At 38.2% G+C, this 18,526-nt stretch overlaps 1 protein-coding gene across 1 annotated transcript; it reads left to right on the forward strand.

Annotated features, from left to right (window-relative positions):
• The first annotated feature begins 273 nt into the window (after positions 1 to 273).
• Positions 274 to 15,538, forward strand: pip4k2ca (phosphatidylinositol-5-phosphate 4-kinase, type II, gamma a). The gene is made up of 10 exons (XM_036592072.1): positions 274 to 1,027; positions 2,225 to 2,322; positions 2,718 to 2,814; positions 5,000 to 5,143; positions 8,693 to 8,839; positions 10,263 to 10,301; positions 10,399 to 10,512; positions 12,461 to 12,725; positions 12,951 to 13,054; positions 14,655 to 15,538. Exons 1-10 carry the CDS (start codon positions 878 to 880, stop codon positions 14,733 to 14,735), a joined length of 1,239 nt encoding a protein of 412 aa, XP_036447965.1. The 5' UTR covers positions 274 to 877; the 3' UTR covers positions 14,736 to 15,538.
• The last annotated feature ends 2,988 nt before the right edge of the window (positions 15,539 to 18,526 follow it).

An 18,526-nucleotide genomic window follows, 5' to 3' on the forward strand; every position in this document is an offset into this window, starting at 1 on the left:
CTGTGGGCAGTGTTCTGTGACAACTGATGAAGGACTAGGAGTATGAATAACATTAGTTTTGTGGTAATGCCAAAGGCCCCCTAGCAATACCACTACAGCCCACTGGGGGGCCGCGGCCCGCAGGATGAAAACCACTGTCCTGGGCTACAGGCACACGCTCATGCTAAACTTCCTACAGTAAAGAACTACAGGTTTCCGCATTCAATACATCACATGATTTCAGTATGACCCGTTTCATTGGCTCCCCACATCTGTCCAATCAGGGAGGGGCCAGGTGAGCCAACCGGAGACATTTCTTGGCGATTTCTCACTTAGCTGTCATAAAGCACTGTCATAAAGCAGGTGGAAGAAGGTTATTCAGGTACTATGTGTGCTCCAAAAGTTACAAGTGTGTGAAGAAACCAGGCCAGGAGAAGTTAAAGACAACGACGAAGAGCGGTTGCGGTATGCTGCTCGCCCACTCGACCTTTGACTGACAGCTGAGGCGCCAGCCGGAAAAATTCGAGTCAGTCTACTGAACCGATTCTGGCTAACTGTTCGTGTCAGTGAATCGAACGTCCGTTCACTGATTCCTTGATTCAAAGTCAAGTCAATTTTATCCTCATCTTCATATACACTGGTTTTCGGCCCGACCGGAGTAATTTCTACAACGATTTAACCAGGTCAATTTCATCCCCTCCAGATACGTTAATGCTCGATTGAAAGCAAACAAAAAGGTCGATTCAGTTGGACTTGCGAAACGGCTCATTCGGTTTAATTAAATGAATCGGTTCAAAAGGAGTCGGTTCCTTCTGCTAGCAGGAGCAGGAAAAGCAGCGACAGCAGAGAGAAACGGGCTGCTACAGCTTTCTCACAGCCAGCCAGGCGGGCAAGCCGCATGATGGCCTCTCACAGCAGCACCGGCCCTATGGTCATACTGGCCCCCAAAACCAAGACCAAAAAGAAGCATTTTGTCCAGCAGAAGGTGAAAGTCTTCCGGGCCAGCGACCCGGTGCTCAGCGTCTTTATGTGGGGTGTGAATCATTCGGTAGGTTTTTTTTTCCCTCAGCTTCGTTAAACTTCCACAGACAACTCCCATTTTTGTAGGCTAACAGTTTATGCTACGACCTCGTTTCGACGTTATGCGCTCGTCCAGGAGGGATGTGAATTAGCCTGAACCATTTATTTCTCCACATAGGAGGCAGAAATGGAGTTGTTTACATGTGGTATCGCCGAGCTAGCTAACCTAACGTTACACGAAGCCAATCTGGAACTCGTACATAAACACAAGCACTGAAGCTAAAAGGCTAAATTCAGCTACATTCAGCTACGTTAAAAGTGGAGGCGGATTTGATTTATTCAGTGATTCTGAATTTCATTCCGCTTATTATTGACAGCATTTATGTAGTATTTACTCTCTAGACGGAGTGCGTGTTATTATCTTGCAAATGTAGTTAGCGTTATAAAGCGTCGGTTAGCTAATTACCCATTCTGTGAGATGCAGTAGGATCACACTTCAGGTGGATCCTGTCAGGTTAAATAGGATCAGTAACTGCTCATTTTTCAGATGCCTGGTAGATTTATGAACTTCTAACGTAATGTTAGCTTATATTTTGAGCAGAACAGACTTTATGTCGCTAGCTGATCAATAACTGATGTTAGCTCTTCAGTAGTGTGTATCCTAGCTCCAGTCTTGCCCACCTGCCCTGCTGTTTCATACATTCTTCCTCTAACGCACTGTTTCTCAGCCCTGGTCCTGAAGGCCCACTGTCTTGCACTTTTTATTTTTTTCCCTGCTCCAAACACATCTGATCCAACAAATCAGCTCATTAACAGCCCGTTATTATTAGTGGCTGTGTTAAAGCAGGAAAAGCTGTAAAATGTACAGGGCAGTGGGCCTCCAAGACCAGAGTTGAGGAACACTGCTCTAATACACCTAAATCAGATTGATCGTTAGCTAATGATATGACTCAGTTGCAGGGAAAACACAGGACTGGGCAGTACAGATGGACAAGAGAACTGGAGTAGGGAACCACTTGCTTTAGATTGTTTAAGTGAAAGCTTTACTCAACACCCAAAGGCACTGAAGATTTTGGGGGTAGTTATTTCAAAACTAGACCCTTTCAGTTAACATGCTTAGTGATGTTCACACCGTTGTACTGTTTTCCATAAAGGCTTTTACCGCTCTGGTGCATTTGAATATTTAAAGCATTACATGACATATTTGTGTTTTTCTCTTCTTCAGATAAATGACCTAAACCAAGTTCCAGTTCCAGTCATGCTTCTCCCGGATGACTTTAAAGCCAACACCAAAATCAAAGTCAACAACCATCTCTTCAACAAGTAATCTCCCCACACAGCCCATGATTGTGGCAGCATATTTACTCTTGGCAGTATATCAGTCTATATCAGTAAATCATTTCTTATTATTGGTTAGGCCTGGTCACATTTCAGTTGTTTTATGAAAGGGCTGAAATTTTTTGAATGTTGGTCATGATGAGTTCATCATAAACACTGTCAGATGCCTTTTTGTTTTTACTGAGGCACAGGCTTTCATACATGTTGGTTATTATAATGACTGGAGCCATAACTAACAGAAGTGCCTGGAAATGAACAGGCAGATGTAAGAAGTAAGAAATTCCTGTGGTGTGTGTTAGTTAGAAATGATTGAGGGAGCCTGTTGGCTGCAGAGACAGTAATTATGGGATGCATAAAGTGACTAGACTTTCTCCTTACAGGGAGAATCTGCCTGGACATTTTAAATTCAAAGAATACTGTCCTCAAGTCTTCAGGAACCTGCGAGAGCGATTTGGCATTGAAGATCTGGACTACCAGGTATTTAATGCATATTAATGTGTCTGCTTCTTGCAAAATGTTTCACCTGATCAGTCCATTAGCATTAATGTATTCATTTCAAGTTTGCACATGCAGCTGGTGAAATACTAGCTCCATTAGAGTTTTTTCAGAGGCTAAATAAGAAGTCCACATGTGAGGTACTACTGAATTACACATCAAGTTGCATAAAGCGTACATTAAATATGACCATGCACACAGTGGGCCTCATTCACCAATATCTGCTGAAGATTTTTCTTAAATTTGTTCTTAAAAGAGGTTCTAAGGAAAGTAATACATCAGCTTCGTGAAGTAAACCCCAGAATTATTTTTACAAACCCAAATGCAAAAAAGTTGGAACAGTAGGTAAAATGCAAATACAAACAGAAAGCAGTGATTTATCTACTTTTAAATCTACTTTGAGTTGTACTTGAAGGAAAACGGCACAAAGATGTGTAATGCTTTACCTTATTGTAGTTGTGTTTTTGTAAATATACACTCATTCTGAAACTGATGCCTGCTGCACATTCTAAAAAAGTTGGGATGGGGCAGTTTAAGACTAGGAATGTTGTGAAAGGTTCAGAAACATCTTAAACAGGTCATGCACATGGCTGTGTTTTTATGGCATTGTATTACCAGATCGGCTTGGTGGTAACATATGTCATCACGTTCAGTGTTGTCACTTCATTGTTACCAGCCGTGTATATCATTACATCACGGGTTAATGCCAGTGGTGGACGAAGTACACAAATCATGTACTTGAGATTAAGTAGAGATACCCAAGGTGAAATATTACTCCAGTAAAAGTAGAAGTCCTCCATTTACACCTCCACTTGAGTAAAAGTACAAAAGTATTTTCCTTCAAATGTGCTTAAGTATTGAAAGTAAAAGTACTAAAAGTTTAATTATGACTCTAATGTCCTATTACCATTTTTGTAAGAAGACTTTGGCTTCATTAACTCATTTTAGGTGAAAATACTTTTTAATTCATTTTAATAGAATGTCATTAATTAGTCTGATGCTGATGTCTATTGCAACTTAGCTACAAGTTTAAGTTTAATAAAAACTTGCTTTAAATACAGGTTCACAAATGAGTTTTCCTTAACTATACTGAATCTGTAGGTCTTTGTTCATAAACATAAACTAGCCAAAACAAATGTACTATAAAATGAAATAGTGTTTGTTTAAATTCAGAAAAAAGACACATGCCAGTCACAACTTCATATATGTACATATTTCTGTATTGTGGTCTATTAACACAAAGTTAGGTTAGTTCCATCATTTAGGTTTTAAAATGTAAAACTTATACGCTGCTGCACTGATGTTGAACCGTTTCTTTCAACGCTTCTTTCGTTTTGACATAACGTTTTTATACACACATAAACCAGAAGGAGCAACAGATTTTGCATAATGTAGTGGAGTAAAAAGTAAGATATTTGACTTTGAAATGTAGTGGAGTGAAAGTAAAAAGTCGCCCAAAATGGAAATGCTGAAGTAAAGATACACAAAAAAACTACTTAAGTACAGTAACGAATTACATTTACTTCGTTACTGTCCACCACTGGTTAAAGCTGAAGTAACTGTGTAAGTACTTCTTAATTATTTAATAACTACTGCTGTGATAGAACAAATTTCTGCTAGCACATCTTTGGAATTTGCAGCGTTGGTGCCAAGCTAGCAGTAGTATACATTCACTTTTCCACATACCTAAGTTAACACACCCTCTACAGGAAGCACATTTAAATACAGAATTTTTCGGTTAATTTAAGTGCACAATTTATTTGCTCAGTTTAATATATAGAGAAAAAAATAAAATGTACAGTATAAAATGGTCCTTTGTACACAATGTTATAATTATATAAATATATGTAAAGTTTACCCTTATGCAGTACGCACTGAGTGCCAGTAAATGTAACATAGTATATGCACGCATGACATACTCAGTACAAATTGGGCAGGGGATCAAGTAGCCACCATCAGTTTCTTCTATGTAACAAGAACTTTTCCTGTTTTATTGTGCAATGAAACAATCATATCACCTCTGCACTTCCTGTACTGTAGTCTGTCAGAATGACTACTTGTAGTATGTGCCAGCTTTTTTCCATAATTAGTGCTGATGATGAATTATTACCCAACTGTTGCAGCTCTTTTTGATATGCCGTTTGTTTGTGCGTGTGTTATTCTTCAGGTGTCCCTCACCCGCAGCCCACCTGTGAAAGGGGACGGGCAGGGCGAGGGTCTCTTCACTTCATATGACCGTACTCTAGTGGTCAAGCAGATCTCCAGCGAGGATGTAGCGGACATGCACAGCATCCTGTCCGAATATCACCAGGTACTTCTGCTAGTCCCTCAAGTCTGTTCCTGAATCAGTAGCATGAACATTTAAGTTAGCCATGCTTCTAGGTGACATAGCATAAGAGACACCAATTCAATGGTGAAAAAGACCTTCTTAACAAATGTTCTGCAAAATATTTTATTACTAGTAATTTGTCAATGAAAGTTTAAACCATTTGTTAGTTATTTGATAGTGGTGATTCAAATCAGTTGTGATTCTTTAGAAAATGATTCAATGAATCAAGAAATCTTAGACTTGCCATGTGATGAGCAGCATTAGGATCTTTAACTGTACAAAACTGTACAAAAAAAGCAATGTGGTAGCATCCAAATTTTTAAAATGCAAGACATTTTAAGGTCTTGTGCATTTTTGTATGCTTATCTCATCCTAAGTGAGGGTGATCTGTCTTAGAAATCCTCTGTGCCTGAAGAATTCACCCTTCGTCTATTTTTATCCCCCTTCTGGCCTCCAATAAAGGAAAATAGGGCAACTGTGCATGTTGTGTGTTACCTCCGTACGTCAGGCCATTTTCATATTCCCCTACACTTCCCTGACATAGGCAAATGCCCTTGCTTATTTTCGTACTGCTGACTGTTGTCACTTCTTATGTAAAGCAAATTGTACTTGTAGGATAGTTTAAAGCTCCTGTCCACTCACGTTTCTGATTAACATCTAACTGTCGCCTATAGTTTTTGTGGTGATTTTACTGTGAACTGGCAGAGAAGGAATAGCGTTGGTCTTTTCTGTTGAGAAAATTTTTGAAATTTTCTACTGTTTTCTTCTGTTTGATTTGAGTTGGGTGTGACAGTACGGGTGTTATCAGATCTGCCAAAATACCAATCAGAGTTAGCGATATGTGTTTGTCAGCAACTCGCGTTCCACTCACTCACATAAACTGACTGCTGCGCCCAGCCAAAACTCTCAGCAAGTAGGTGTTTAAGCTTTTCTAAATTTGTTAACAGTGCTTGTTATGGTTTAGTACACCTTTGTTTGTAGTGTAGCCAAATGCTGCTCCCTTCTTGCTTTAGCCACCTGTTGCAGAATTCACTTATAAGCGATTAACTTTATTTATGAGCGCATAATAGCTAGCTCTCCACCTTAACTGTAGGAATAAAATGATGCGTTAGCTTAGCCCACAATACGGCATCAAGGCTCAGGGTTTCTCCACAGTTGAACTTTACAGGCATGGCGCACGATAAGACACGAGATGTCTCCACTGTGTCTGCAAATATGGCCATGCTGACTCATAACGGGAGCATGTGTTCAAGTGCAGCGGTGAGCCAGCTCAGTAGCTAACATAATTGCTGTTGAGCATTCAAATATTGGACACAATATGTCTGTGATCTGCCCATTATAAGATAAAAGCCTGAGTTCTCGAACATTAGCTACAAAATTTCATTAGTAGGCCTATCACAGTTATTACATAATCGCCTGAATCGCCTAATAGCAGTTATTTTCGATGATTACAGTTATCATTTTCCATTAGATTTCACAATAACAATATGCCGCCACAAACAAAATGCGAATTGGGTTGTGGCAAATAAGTGTAAATAAAAGAAAGCAGTAAATACATTCATTGAGACTCATGAAGTCATGGGACTCATGAGAACAGACTTTTAGCTTTAACCTTTTTAGTGGGCAGTGTTGAGTAATGTTTGTAATCTATGTTTTTGGCTTACATTTCACTCTCAAAAAAAATATGTAAGCTTGGCTCAACTCTTCAAATATGTAAGCTTGGCTCAACTCTACACATGAATTTGTGGAACTATAGACATTTAATGAGTGTGTGCGCTTATCTACTATTAAATTGTATTAATTTAACTATTTCTTGAATACAACACTGGTCAGTGCTGCTTCTGCAGCATATTTTTACTACTAAAACAAAATTTTAAACATTTGAAACCATGTTGACAGGGACTTTACATGCTAATACTGATGTGCATCATTGTGTGTTAGCAGGTGGAAGATGGTGGGTGTGGTTAACCCCCCTTTTTTTTAAATACAGTAACACTGTAACCCCATTGTGTGGCTGAAGAGCTGAGTCAGATGTTTGTTTAATGGCAGTGGTCATGTCATGAAAGCTGTGTGAGAGTGGGTTTTTTATCTGATTATTTAAATGCAGCGGAATGAGCAGAGGTTAAACAGAACTGCTGCTTTGCTGTAGTTTTTGGAGGACGTTCAGATTTTACATAGGTCCCGAGGGCTTGATTTCACTTACCCAGGAATTTGTCAGGAGTTCAGCATATTTGCTGCGTCATAAACAGATGTTTGGGCTTGCAAGCTGCACCAGAGTCTTTGATTTTCTGCTCTCTGTCTGCTCATCTGTATGCCTTTTCTAGTCGTATGCATCCTCTGCACTTTACCTCTCTCATGTACTGTTCAGGCAGAATGAGTCCTTGCTTACATTAATGTATTGCAATAGGTTACATAGTGCTGCTGAAGACTAAACAGATCGTAATTACGCCATGGATAGTTTGAGAAACAAGCAGTGAAGAAACTGTGCACTTTGTAATTTATTAATCCCAGAGGTGGCTGCGACCTTGTTTTGAGAATTCTGGGTTATGGTCCCCAGCTGAATGTTTTGTTATGTTAAAACTTTACATTACTAATGTCAGAGTCTGATTCAGAATGTAAAATTGTGCACTTTCTGTGTATACAGAGTGTATTAATACATTCTGTATTACATTTATGTAATTAATACTATTTTAAATGTCATGTATAAACAGCAACTACACAATATGTACAGCACTGTGCACAAAAAAACAACTTGGCACTATGAGTCTGAAAGGATGTGTAGCTGTCAAGAGGCCATTAATGAGAAAATGAAATGGACAAAAAAGAACATTTGCGAATCAAACAAAGGAGCTCTTGGGGGTTTTAGAACAGTGGACTCCACCCCAGAGTCCAGAACTCTTGAGATTGCTTCGGTCGTAAGAAGCAGGAAATGCGACAGACTTCAAAGACTGAACCATGGAGATCTAAAAAAAATATATATCCCTGGAGATTTTTTTTTAAACTGAAAGCGAGTCTCCTGAAAAGAATGGAAGCTGTAATTGGCAAAGAATGGACGCACTAATACTGAAAAAAAAAATCATCACACGTTACATCTAGAGTGAGTCTTTTGCACTTACTTTTCTAAATTTCCTAATAGCTACGATCATAGGGGTGTTAATTACACAGACAAGTGTCATGATAGGGAGAAAAATATCACACAACATCACTATGCAGTTTGTGGTGTTATGTACACCTTTTTGTAGTCTCTTAAGTCTGAGATTGTTGTGGGAAACTGTTTAAGGAATCACTGTTTTATGTTATATAAAATAAATTTACTTGCGCAGATGTATATGATACTAATTACTGGTGAAGGATCCTCATCAAACCAAGGAGCAGCCTTATGTCTGCGGAATCAATCTTCATTTCTTCCGCACGGGTACCCAGACATTCAGGCCAGCCCAATGATTTGACGAGGGTTTGGATTCTTTACCAGAGGACCACCATTTCTTGGTAAATTTACAGCCACTGATAGATTTTTATACTCTGTTGCAGCACATAGTGAAGTGTCATGGCAGCACACTTCTCCCCCAGTTTTTGGGCATGTACCGCGTCAGTGTGGAGAGTGAGGACACTTACCTCATCGTCATGAGGAACATGTTCAGCCACCGACTTGTCGTCCACAGGAAATACGATCTTAAGGTAAGATACTTCAGAGCTGAACCACAGCAAATGTAGTGGAGACTGTGCTATAAGGGATGGCACAGATCTGACATTCGGAAATCACTATTCAGGTTTTTGTTATGTTTCATCGCAGGAAGACAGAGTAAATATACAGGCTAACAATTCAGAGAAATGCGAATGTCTGAACTTGAGCTTTTTGCCAAAGACACATAGTGAAGGACGTGACTGGGAGGGCAAATTTAGCACAACTATATCACTGTCTAGGCTAGCTACTCTAGCTGATGTTAGCTATGTCCAGAAACAATGACAATATATTTCTCTGACAAACAGCATGTTGATCGTCCACTGAGGAGAGAATATCTCAAATAGAAGATGAGTCCTCATCAGCATCCAACATGACACTTATTAGCACTTTTAGCTTATGATCTCATCTGAAGAGGCAGCCATTGTTACTTATCTAACACAAACATTTGCCAATTTACCTTGACTGTCTTTAAATAATAGAACATTTTTCCAATAATTTGGAATTCATATTCCTTGTTGATATCGGTAGAGAATGCTGAATCAGATATTGGAGGGAGGAAGAATAATCAGTCGGATTCAATCATGTAACGAATCTAGCCTGAAATAGCACACACTCACATTGTGTGATGTGGTGTTAGCTGTATTTTTTTCCTCTGGGGAAGTAGTGTGTTTGAGATGTTTGAGCATGTTGGGTGCGGTGTTTTAATTATAAATAGCTCATTTTAAAGCTTAGTAATTTTTGAAGAAAAAATATAAACTGATACTCATGGTTTCAGTGTTGCTATCATGCCATCTCTAATTGTTTTAGTGTACACTCTCATGCAAAAAAATGGCCAAGAAGCAAACAAATAAACAAAGTTGATAGACAAACAAATAAAGTAACTTAGCATGGGATAGCTTTTCCCTTTGATTTCTTTAAATGTTGAAGTCTCCAAGTTTACCCACCAGACATCCTTTTACAGAAAGAAGTTTGACTCAGCATTGATGGCTTGAAACATTTGAAAAACATTGCCAAGCTAGTTTGTGTATAATAGGAGACCAAATATGCGCTACTTGGTTTAAATCTGGACTCCTGCTAGGCCAAAACCTTCAGAAAAACACACGTATTTTGGGCTTGGCCTGTTTTTTGCACAGGAGTGTACACTGAGGATCAGAGATGCCAGGATGATAATGTGTTGTTTTATCTTTGTTTTCAATCAGTAGCCCAGGCACTTGGTTTGCCATGCATTTGTCATTGCGTAGCACTTGCTCTTAGACCTGTAGTCCCACTCCAATGCAGCTGCATCCAATTGTGCTACTGAAAGAAGGCCACAAGAGGGTGTTCTCTACTACCAAGCTGATATTTTATGATGACTCATGATCACATCTGTCTGTTTGCTAAATTGTTTGAAATACTTTAACTGTTGTTTTGATGCAGGGTTCCTTGGTATCACGTGAGGCCAGTGATAAAGAGAAGGTATTCAATGAGATTTTTTTTCCATAGAATACAATATTTATTAAAATAACTCCTTGTTAGATCATACTGTAATGTCTTGTTGCTGTGGTAATGGCAGGTAAAAGAGTTACCGACCTTCAAGGACGTGGATTTCAGGAACAACATGCAAAAGGTCTATGTGACAGAGGAGCAGAAAGAAAAGATAATGGAGAAGCTGAACAGAGATGTGGAGGTAAGATGGAAGAGAATTCAGTATGTGGATTGTCAGAGCTTGTAGCACTATGTATTGTGAACATCAGTCTATGCAGAATTGATTAAGCACGGTTTGGTTGTAACTAGGTTTGTATCAGACTGATACTGTAGTTCAAATGTTTGAAGTCACTTATCAGCAATATGAAACAAATTTGGTTGCAGATATATGTATAAAATAATTCTAATATGCTAGTACTATACAACTTCACAGGTTTCAGATAATTATGATAAATAATAATTAGGATACTATCTGTAATCTGAATGGAATATGGAAAAAAATAAAATACCTAAAAAATGCCTTCTGCACTCTCAGGTATAAAATGTACCTTTCAGGGTACAAACACTGTTACTGGGGTGGTACCTTCATATATACACTCTTAGTATGTTTAGGTAGGGAACATGATAGCATCATATTGCATTGCAATTATATTATTTTTAAATTGTATTGACTCCATACATCCTGTCTTGACTGCAGACTTTTTATTTTATTTTTCTATTTCAACTCGTTAGGTTAGAGATGCACCACTACAGACTTTCTGGGCCCAATACGATAACCAATAATTAACATCTTATTGTGGTTATGATACCCATATCATAAACCAATAATTACAATTAGTTGAGCTTAATAATTATCTTAATGTCTTATGTTCCTTCATGTAGATGTTTTTGATATTTAGCAGACACTCTTATCTAAAGCCATTCACAACAGTATGGAAATAGATATAACAATACCTAAAAAATTAAGAGCAAGGATATAGAATTGACTACCACAGCTAACAGTGTTTAAGATTATCATTACCTTATTATAACCTAATAGGAGGCTGTCCAAAAAAAAAATCTAGATATGTACACAAAAGTAAATGGTCCCCTGCAAATTCATTTTTGGGCTCTTGTTTTAACATTCGAAGTGCAGCTGAGCGCATCCTTAGGCTCTCATCTCACCACAGTGTGTCTGAACATGGAATTAACAGGTTAACAGCTGATTCAAATAGGATGTGAAACGATATCTCTATAAATGTATATGAATTGACTGGGTATTAAACACTGGAATACTTTGCTGAACCATCAGTCCTAAACAAGATTTTTGTTAGCTGATCTTAATCGCCTCAGAATTTAAGATGGATCATGAATTTAAGCTAAATTAACTAAACATAGTTAAACAGAAATTTGAAACTACTCATATATTATACTTACCTTTGTATCATTGCTGCTGTCTCAGTCAACAGAAGTCTTAAATGTCTCTGCCTTTTTAGAACATTCATTGTAAATTCATCAGTTATTAGTGTTAATACTATCTAATTACATTACTTAGCATCAACAACTGTTACAGGGAAGGGCAGAGCCACCAGCAGAGGGCACTGTGTGGTCTAGAAGAAGGGAAATTCCCACCACAGTTAACTACACTTGCTTCTGCACAAGCTTCAGTGCATGCACAAGCAAAAAATGAGCCATGGAGGCTCTTTAAGAAAAGCTGCGTAGTTGCATTCAAAAGGTTGCAAGCTAAAAACAGGACGCCAACAGTAATCGGTTGTAATTATTGTCCAGAATCAGCCAGAATTTCAATATTGGTCCAAAAAGTTTTTCTGTTTACCAGCAAATAATACATTGGCTGTCGATATATCTTGCATCCCTTTAACAGGTGAAATGCCAATTTCCCCAGTGAAAGTGAAAGTAATTTACCTATAAAACTCATTTAATGTACACAGTTGGATTTTAAGGACCATTCTTTGTACTTTGGGGGAGTAAAATTGACCAGGATAGTACCTTTTTTCTGACAGTGTCTAGTTTATGACATTTAAATCAACAGTGCATAAATTATTGTTAATTATTAAAAAGAACAAACATAAATTTTTTGAGTGGTAGCATAAATCCAGGGTTCTGGGGTGTGTAATATCTTCTCATTTCCTGCAATGTTCTGGGTGTTGTAGTTCCTAGTGAAACTGAAGATAATGGACTACAGCCTACTGCTGGGCATCCATGACGTGGGACGGGCCGAACGTGAGGAAGAGGAGGCTGAGGAGCCCAGCTGTGAGGATGAAGGAGAGGCAGAGAATGGCCTCAATCCAGCTCCGCAAGTGGGCTCCTTTGGCACGTCCCCCGAGGGCATCGCCGGCTACATGAACTCCTTTAAACCGCTGGGTCCTGGGGAGTTTGACCCGTATGTGGACGTGTACGCCGTCAAAAGTGCCCCAGGTTAGTTTTCTCGGAAAGGTGAGCGGAAGTTGATTCATCATTGAGGAAGTGTGGTATCACACTACTGTTATTTATGAGTCACTTCACCATTCTCTGAAAAGAAAATGTCTAGTCTGGGTCAAGTTAAAGAAGGAAACAAATAAAACGCTGAAGTGTCGGACACACAGGGCTCTAATTGGCAGAGAGAGTCTTAAAGTAAGCGTATCATTTCCTGTTGGTTTCCAGGAGCACCGCAGAGGGAAGTGTACTTCATGGGCCTTATTGACGTGTTGACGCAGTATGATACCAAGAAGAAAGCTGCACACGCTGCGAAGACTGTTAAGCATGGGGTGAGTATTAAGGCAAGATGGTGCAGAAACACTTGCAAATAAATTGGTTGGTTAAATGTTAAATTGGTTAAACGTTTTCAAGTGGGTTCCATTTTCAGTGCTGGGGGAAAAATATATATATATTTCATTTTATACTGTGATTACACTGCCCATTTTGTTTTATTTTAATGAAAAGCTCCAGTCGTAAATTTGTTAGTTTGACATGGGCTACAACCAAAATGGATCACTGTCTGCATTGTAGGGTGCTATTACATACATCAGCTGTTTTTCTCTCTTTGTCTGAATCATAAAATTGAATTTCAGAATGATTTTGAGGTTACTACAATCTCCCACAGTGCACTCATAATTTCCGTTAAGCACCATAGATCTCTACACCAACAGAATGTATACAAGCATGCGGAGCTACAAAGCAACAGACAGAGGAATGTTAGATAATGTTAATGCTGAGCTGCTGTAAAGGCAACTTACAGAACTCTCTTGACTGGCAGAGCACAAACACAGCAGTTAAAGACAGCAGTACAGTTAAAAACAAGGACCCTAATGCGTTTACAGTCTGCTGCTTATCACACAGCAAAAACAGAAGGGATCTGGTTACTGCAGTCATGGCCCTCAAGCCCATGCAGCGTGTAAAATGTTTAAAATGTCTGTGGTTATGAAAATGAAAACAACTTCAGTCTCGCTTAGGCGACTAATGTTGGTTTGTTATTACCAGTGTTTCTCAACTCTGGTCCTAGAGGCCCACTGCCCTGCAAATTTTACTGCATTTCCTGCTTTAACACAGCCACTTAAACTCAATAATGCGCTGTTAATGAGCTGATTAGGTGGATCAAGTGTGTTGGGAGCAGGACAAACACTAAAAAGTGCAGGGCAGTGGGCCTCCAGGGCCAGGGTTGAGAAACACTGATTTATGCAATTGGTGAACTCTGCTTGATGTCTGAAATTCACTTACTGATTCAAGTGTTTTTACTACTGTTTAGTAAATTAAATAGTTCACCTCTGCTATAGCACAAATGAAGTAGAAGGGATCCATGAACTCCCAATACATCCATTAAAGTAGCTTAAATCTCAAAGTTGGACTTAATTGAAACGTCCACAGCAGACAGCTGCCATCACTAATCACCGTCATTAGTTGGCAATTAATTGTTAACCGACAAGCCTAAAATCAAGGACTCAATCCATCAAATATATAATAAACTAATAGTTCCAGCACTGAAATTTAATTGGCTGAGCCATGGTCAAAGTCATTGTAAAATACTTGATATACACACACACTTATAAGCGCATCAGCTGAATTCTGTATAAATCCACTGAGATACTAAAATGTGTTGCTTGTATGGAGTGTAGAATGCAGTACTGATAGGTGGGGCCAGGCACCAGTGTGTGTATTTGAAGTAAACACCCTCATACGTACAATTCAAAAGCATTTCTCAACCCACTTATTCAGAGAGTACCTGTTGTTCATTGGAATAAACTTTTAAATCAGCAGCATTGGTTGAGGAGTTTTATCATATTGCCCATTACTAATGTATTGCCTCATTTATTGTTGACCAAAACTTGGAAATTAGCAAAGATCCAAGAAATTTGTCTTGTTCTTTTTCAGGCCGGTGCAGAAATATCCACTGTTCATCCAGAACAATATGCCAAACGATTCCGTGACTTCATCTCCACTATTTTTGCGTAGCAGCACCAGTGCACCATCTCTGGAGTGAAAAGGATTCCTGCTGTATCTTTCCACGTTGCTCAGCTTGAGTGTCTCTCTGATGGTTTTGTATATATATTTTACAAAAGCTGACATGATTCCATAAGCACACTAGATAAGGAAGACATTTTTAAGATGAACTTAAACATAATGATCAATGTGAAGTAAATCATGTTCATATTTATTGGTGAATAGGGTAAGATGAGACTGAAATCATCTTGTAATATCTTATATCTCTCATTGAAGGTAGGGGACACTACTTAATCTGCTCTTTCTCTGAAGAGATGTGACTGAACCTGTAGCAGTTCCACATTTTACACACTAAACCTCCTGTGTGAGCTTTTTGTCTCTCTCTCTCTCTCTCTCTCTCTCTCTCTACTCCAGAGTGAAGGAGGGAAACTGCCTTAGCTTGTTATCAGTGTGAACAGAACAAATGCATAGAATTCAGCTGTACTCTGTAGCGCACTGCTTTCAGCAGCTTTGCTGTCTTTAAGCTGCGCTAGAACAGTGATTAACATTCGGACTGGTTGTCTACCTTTAGGTGTCTTGGAAAAAAAAGCAATATTTTGAATGTTGAATATTTGTACCAATGCCTAGAGTACAGAGTCCTGACATGTTTTCTAGCTATTTTATGCAATTTAGCTTTAAGACTGAGAAGAGACATTTTGTAGCTTAGAGAATAGAGGCTGTTAAGCTCAATTAGGATCTCATGCCTTATTGTTGCATTTTATTTATATTGCAAATCAGTGTTTGGACCAAATATATTTTTCAAAGGTTTTCAGAAACGTGGCTTGAGTTTGAGTTATTTCATTGATCACAGTCTCTCTTTGGTTTAATGAGCACCGCAATACCATCTGTAATTAGCCTATAGGTCTTCAGGCTAGCTGTTTCTTGTTAGTGCTGTAACCAAAGTTTTTGGGGCCAGGGTGATAATCAACTTTGAAAAATCACATTTTTAATATCAGTTTATAAATATTAATATTTTTATTATTTTAAAGGAACAAGTGTTGTATACTTCATTTTTCAGTACATCTGGGAACAGTTTCTGTTTGCACAAGGTGGGGGGGGGCGGGCAAAGACCTAGGACAGAGCTGCTTAAGTGAAGACATTTTTAAAAGTATAATTAGCTCTATACGGGTCAATGATGACTGCTCACTTTTTTCAAGGCAAGTGGTCTTTGTCATTCCTCAGTATAACTTGTGAACTATACTGGAACAAAATAGACAGCGTGAAACGAGTGCAGAATATACAATAAATACACTAGACAATAAATACTGGACAGGACAACAAAATAATATATACAAATGGGCATCATATCGCTGCTGTCGAAAGGAAAACCTTGTATCTCCATTTTTGCCGTTTTTTTTAGTTTTTGACATAATTTGAAAATGTCTGTTGCCCTTTACATTGTGTAAATTTCATTAAGAATGAACCAAAAGAAATGGATCAAAATGACTTGGCAAAAAGTCTGCTTTTATTGACTTGCATTAAAAGTAAAGTAGGTTTTTTACTTCTGTAAAGTTACCGTTTTGGAGATACAAGGTTTTCTTTTGACAACAGTGATATGTATGTAAATACACACATGCATATATATTTATGCATATATATTTTTTAACTTCTTACAAAAACATTAAAGAACCTTTAAAATTTCATAATTTGATACTTTTTAAAAAGGAGACAAAAAACGCTCAAATATGGTGTGTGTGCACTGCTGTGAGTCACCCTGTAAAGCCTGAAATAGTCATTTTAAAGTCTGAGGCATTGGGTCTGAATCCCCTGTGGTTTTTTTGACCACATCGTCACATGCACCGGCTCAGAAAGAAGGTCTGGCACAATGTTTAGGTCTCAAATGCAACATCAGCATTATACAGATGAAGATATGATGACAGTAATAGATAATAATGGGTAATTCACTTATGTCCTCGGAAGGCACGTCCTTAACCTTGTTTTGAATGGTGTTCTTTTTGGATATACTTTCAACACAGATTCATACGCTCAGGGAAGGAGTTTGAAGCACACCCAACTTTGTTAAATGTTCTTCCACATTTTGCGTGCAGTTACACATTTCCACCAGAGAGATTTCCAAGTCCCTCTAATATCTTACAATGTGTAGCTTTAAATTAAAAAATGTTTAAGCAGTATAACGAGGCAAAAAAGCTGAAGTGTCATTAAAGACTGACATGCTTCTGGGAAATCTTTATTCACTGCTTTCAATAATTGTACACTCAAACACTATAAATAAAACTAGTGAAATAAAAAATTCGAAAACTATTCAATCCACAGCCATCCATGGCTGAGATTTCAAGATGGCACAATTGGTCTCGCTCTCTTTGGCCCTCCCTCCCCCCATCATTCAGTGCTAGCCAACGCATAGGGCAAGAGATCTTGGGTTGCTTGATTCAAATGCATGCATTTGAGACAGACTTGTGCGACTTGCAGGTCCTGCATGTGCCGCACCCAGCATATTGGTTGTACTTGTTTTTTTAAATGAGGTCATTTGTTTGTCTACAGTAGCTCAATTCAGATTACAAGCTCAATGCAGCTTAATGACTAGTTAAATAAATAAATACATAAATAATGCATTTTTACTTACATCTGAATATCTTCACTGTGCCATGTTAGTCAGGCAGCTGTAAACAAAACCATCGACTCTGATTGGTCCTTGCTTGTATCTCAAGGAATTTTGAGTAAGAGATTGTTGTTATGTCAGCATCGTCAAGGCCCTGAGCACCCCTTTGAGTGCCAAACTGAGAAATGGGACGCCCTACACAGTGCATGTGAGTGTGCGTTTTTGGGACAGGGCTGTTATTGCATTAGCAGCACTTCACATCACTCAGAGGAAGCGCATGCTAGCCTTCACCCTCCCAGCTTGGTTGCATTGTGTGTAAGGGGAAAGCCTAGGTAGCATTGTAGAATTGGCCACAACTAAATAAGGGGGAAAAAATTGAGAGGAAAAAAATAATTACAATTTTAAAAACTTGTCCACAAAGTCATTTTGCTCAGGTGTCAGCACGGTGGAATCAGCATGCAGAAAGACATATTGTTGCTGTGTAAAAGGAAAAACAAGATCATCACAAAACGAAACCCTGAAGACCCTCATGCTTTTGTGCAAAGTTCAGAGTTTTTAGAAATGAATTAATGAGAATTTGACCAGACTTTTTACTCAAAAGTAGTTTTTAAGAAAGTTAACATGAAACAAATACTCAACCTTTAACATAATGCATTCACATACTTTTGGAAGATTTCAAAATGTATTTCTTTACAAAGAAAAATAGACTAAAAAATTAACTACCAAAACTTATAAAACTCACAAAAGATCACTTGTGCAGTTAAATAAAACAAATTATTCAGTGACATTTGTTTTCAGCAAAATAATGATTATGCCCATAGTCTATTATTTATTGATCTGAGCACCATTTGACATTTTAAGGCTTATTATATCAAAGATTTTGTTGAGAATGGTATAAAGCTTGTCCAGAAACATGAAACATTACATTATTGCAAATCTAGCACATGCATTTTAAAGCAGTTATTAAGTTCAGTATTAAACCTCGTTCAGTATCCAAAGCGGGCCAAGAAAAGGAGACCAAACAGTTTTGTCATTTTTGCCTGTAATATACAGTTGTATGCAAAAGTTTAAACAAATTTCATGTTTATTGATTTTCTAAGAAAAAAAGATAATACATCCTCTACAGGGAACTTAAATATGACATTTTTTTTGCTAAGTTTGATGCACAATTTCAGTTTATTAGCCATGTTTAACATATTTGGTG

Source organism: Colossoma macropomum, unplaced genomic scaffold (assembly GCF_904425465.1).
Source record: "Colossoma macropomum unplaced genomic scaffold, Colossoma_macropomum, whole genome shotgun sequence".
Classification (NCBI taxonomy): Eukaryota; Metazoa; Chordata; class Actinopteri; order Characiformes; family Serrasalmidae; genus Colossoma; species Colossoma macropomum.

What these genes read in the sequence shown, in the direction of transcription:
- pip4k2ca (XM_036592072.1), top strand. Translation starts at nt 878, where the DNA reads ATGATGGCCTCTCACAGCAGCACCGGCCCTATGGTCATACTGGCCCCC. An exon ending in TTGAAGATCTGGACTACCAG is followed by an intron (nt 2,815 to 4,999) that starts GTATTTAATGCA and finishes GTTATTCTTCAG; the next exon opens with GTGTCCCTCACCCGCAGCCC. An exon ending in ACAGGAAATACGATCTTAAG is followed by an intron (nt 8,840 to 10,262) that starts GTAAGATACTTC and finishes GTTTTGATGCAG; the next exon opens with GGTTCCTTGGTATCACGTGA.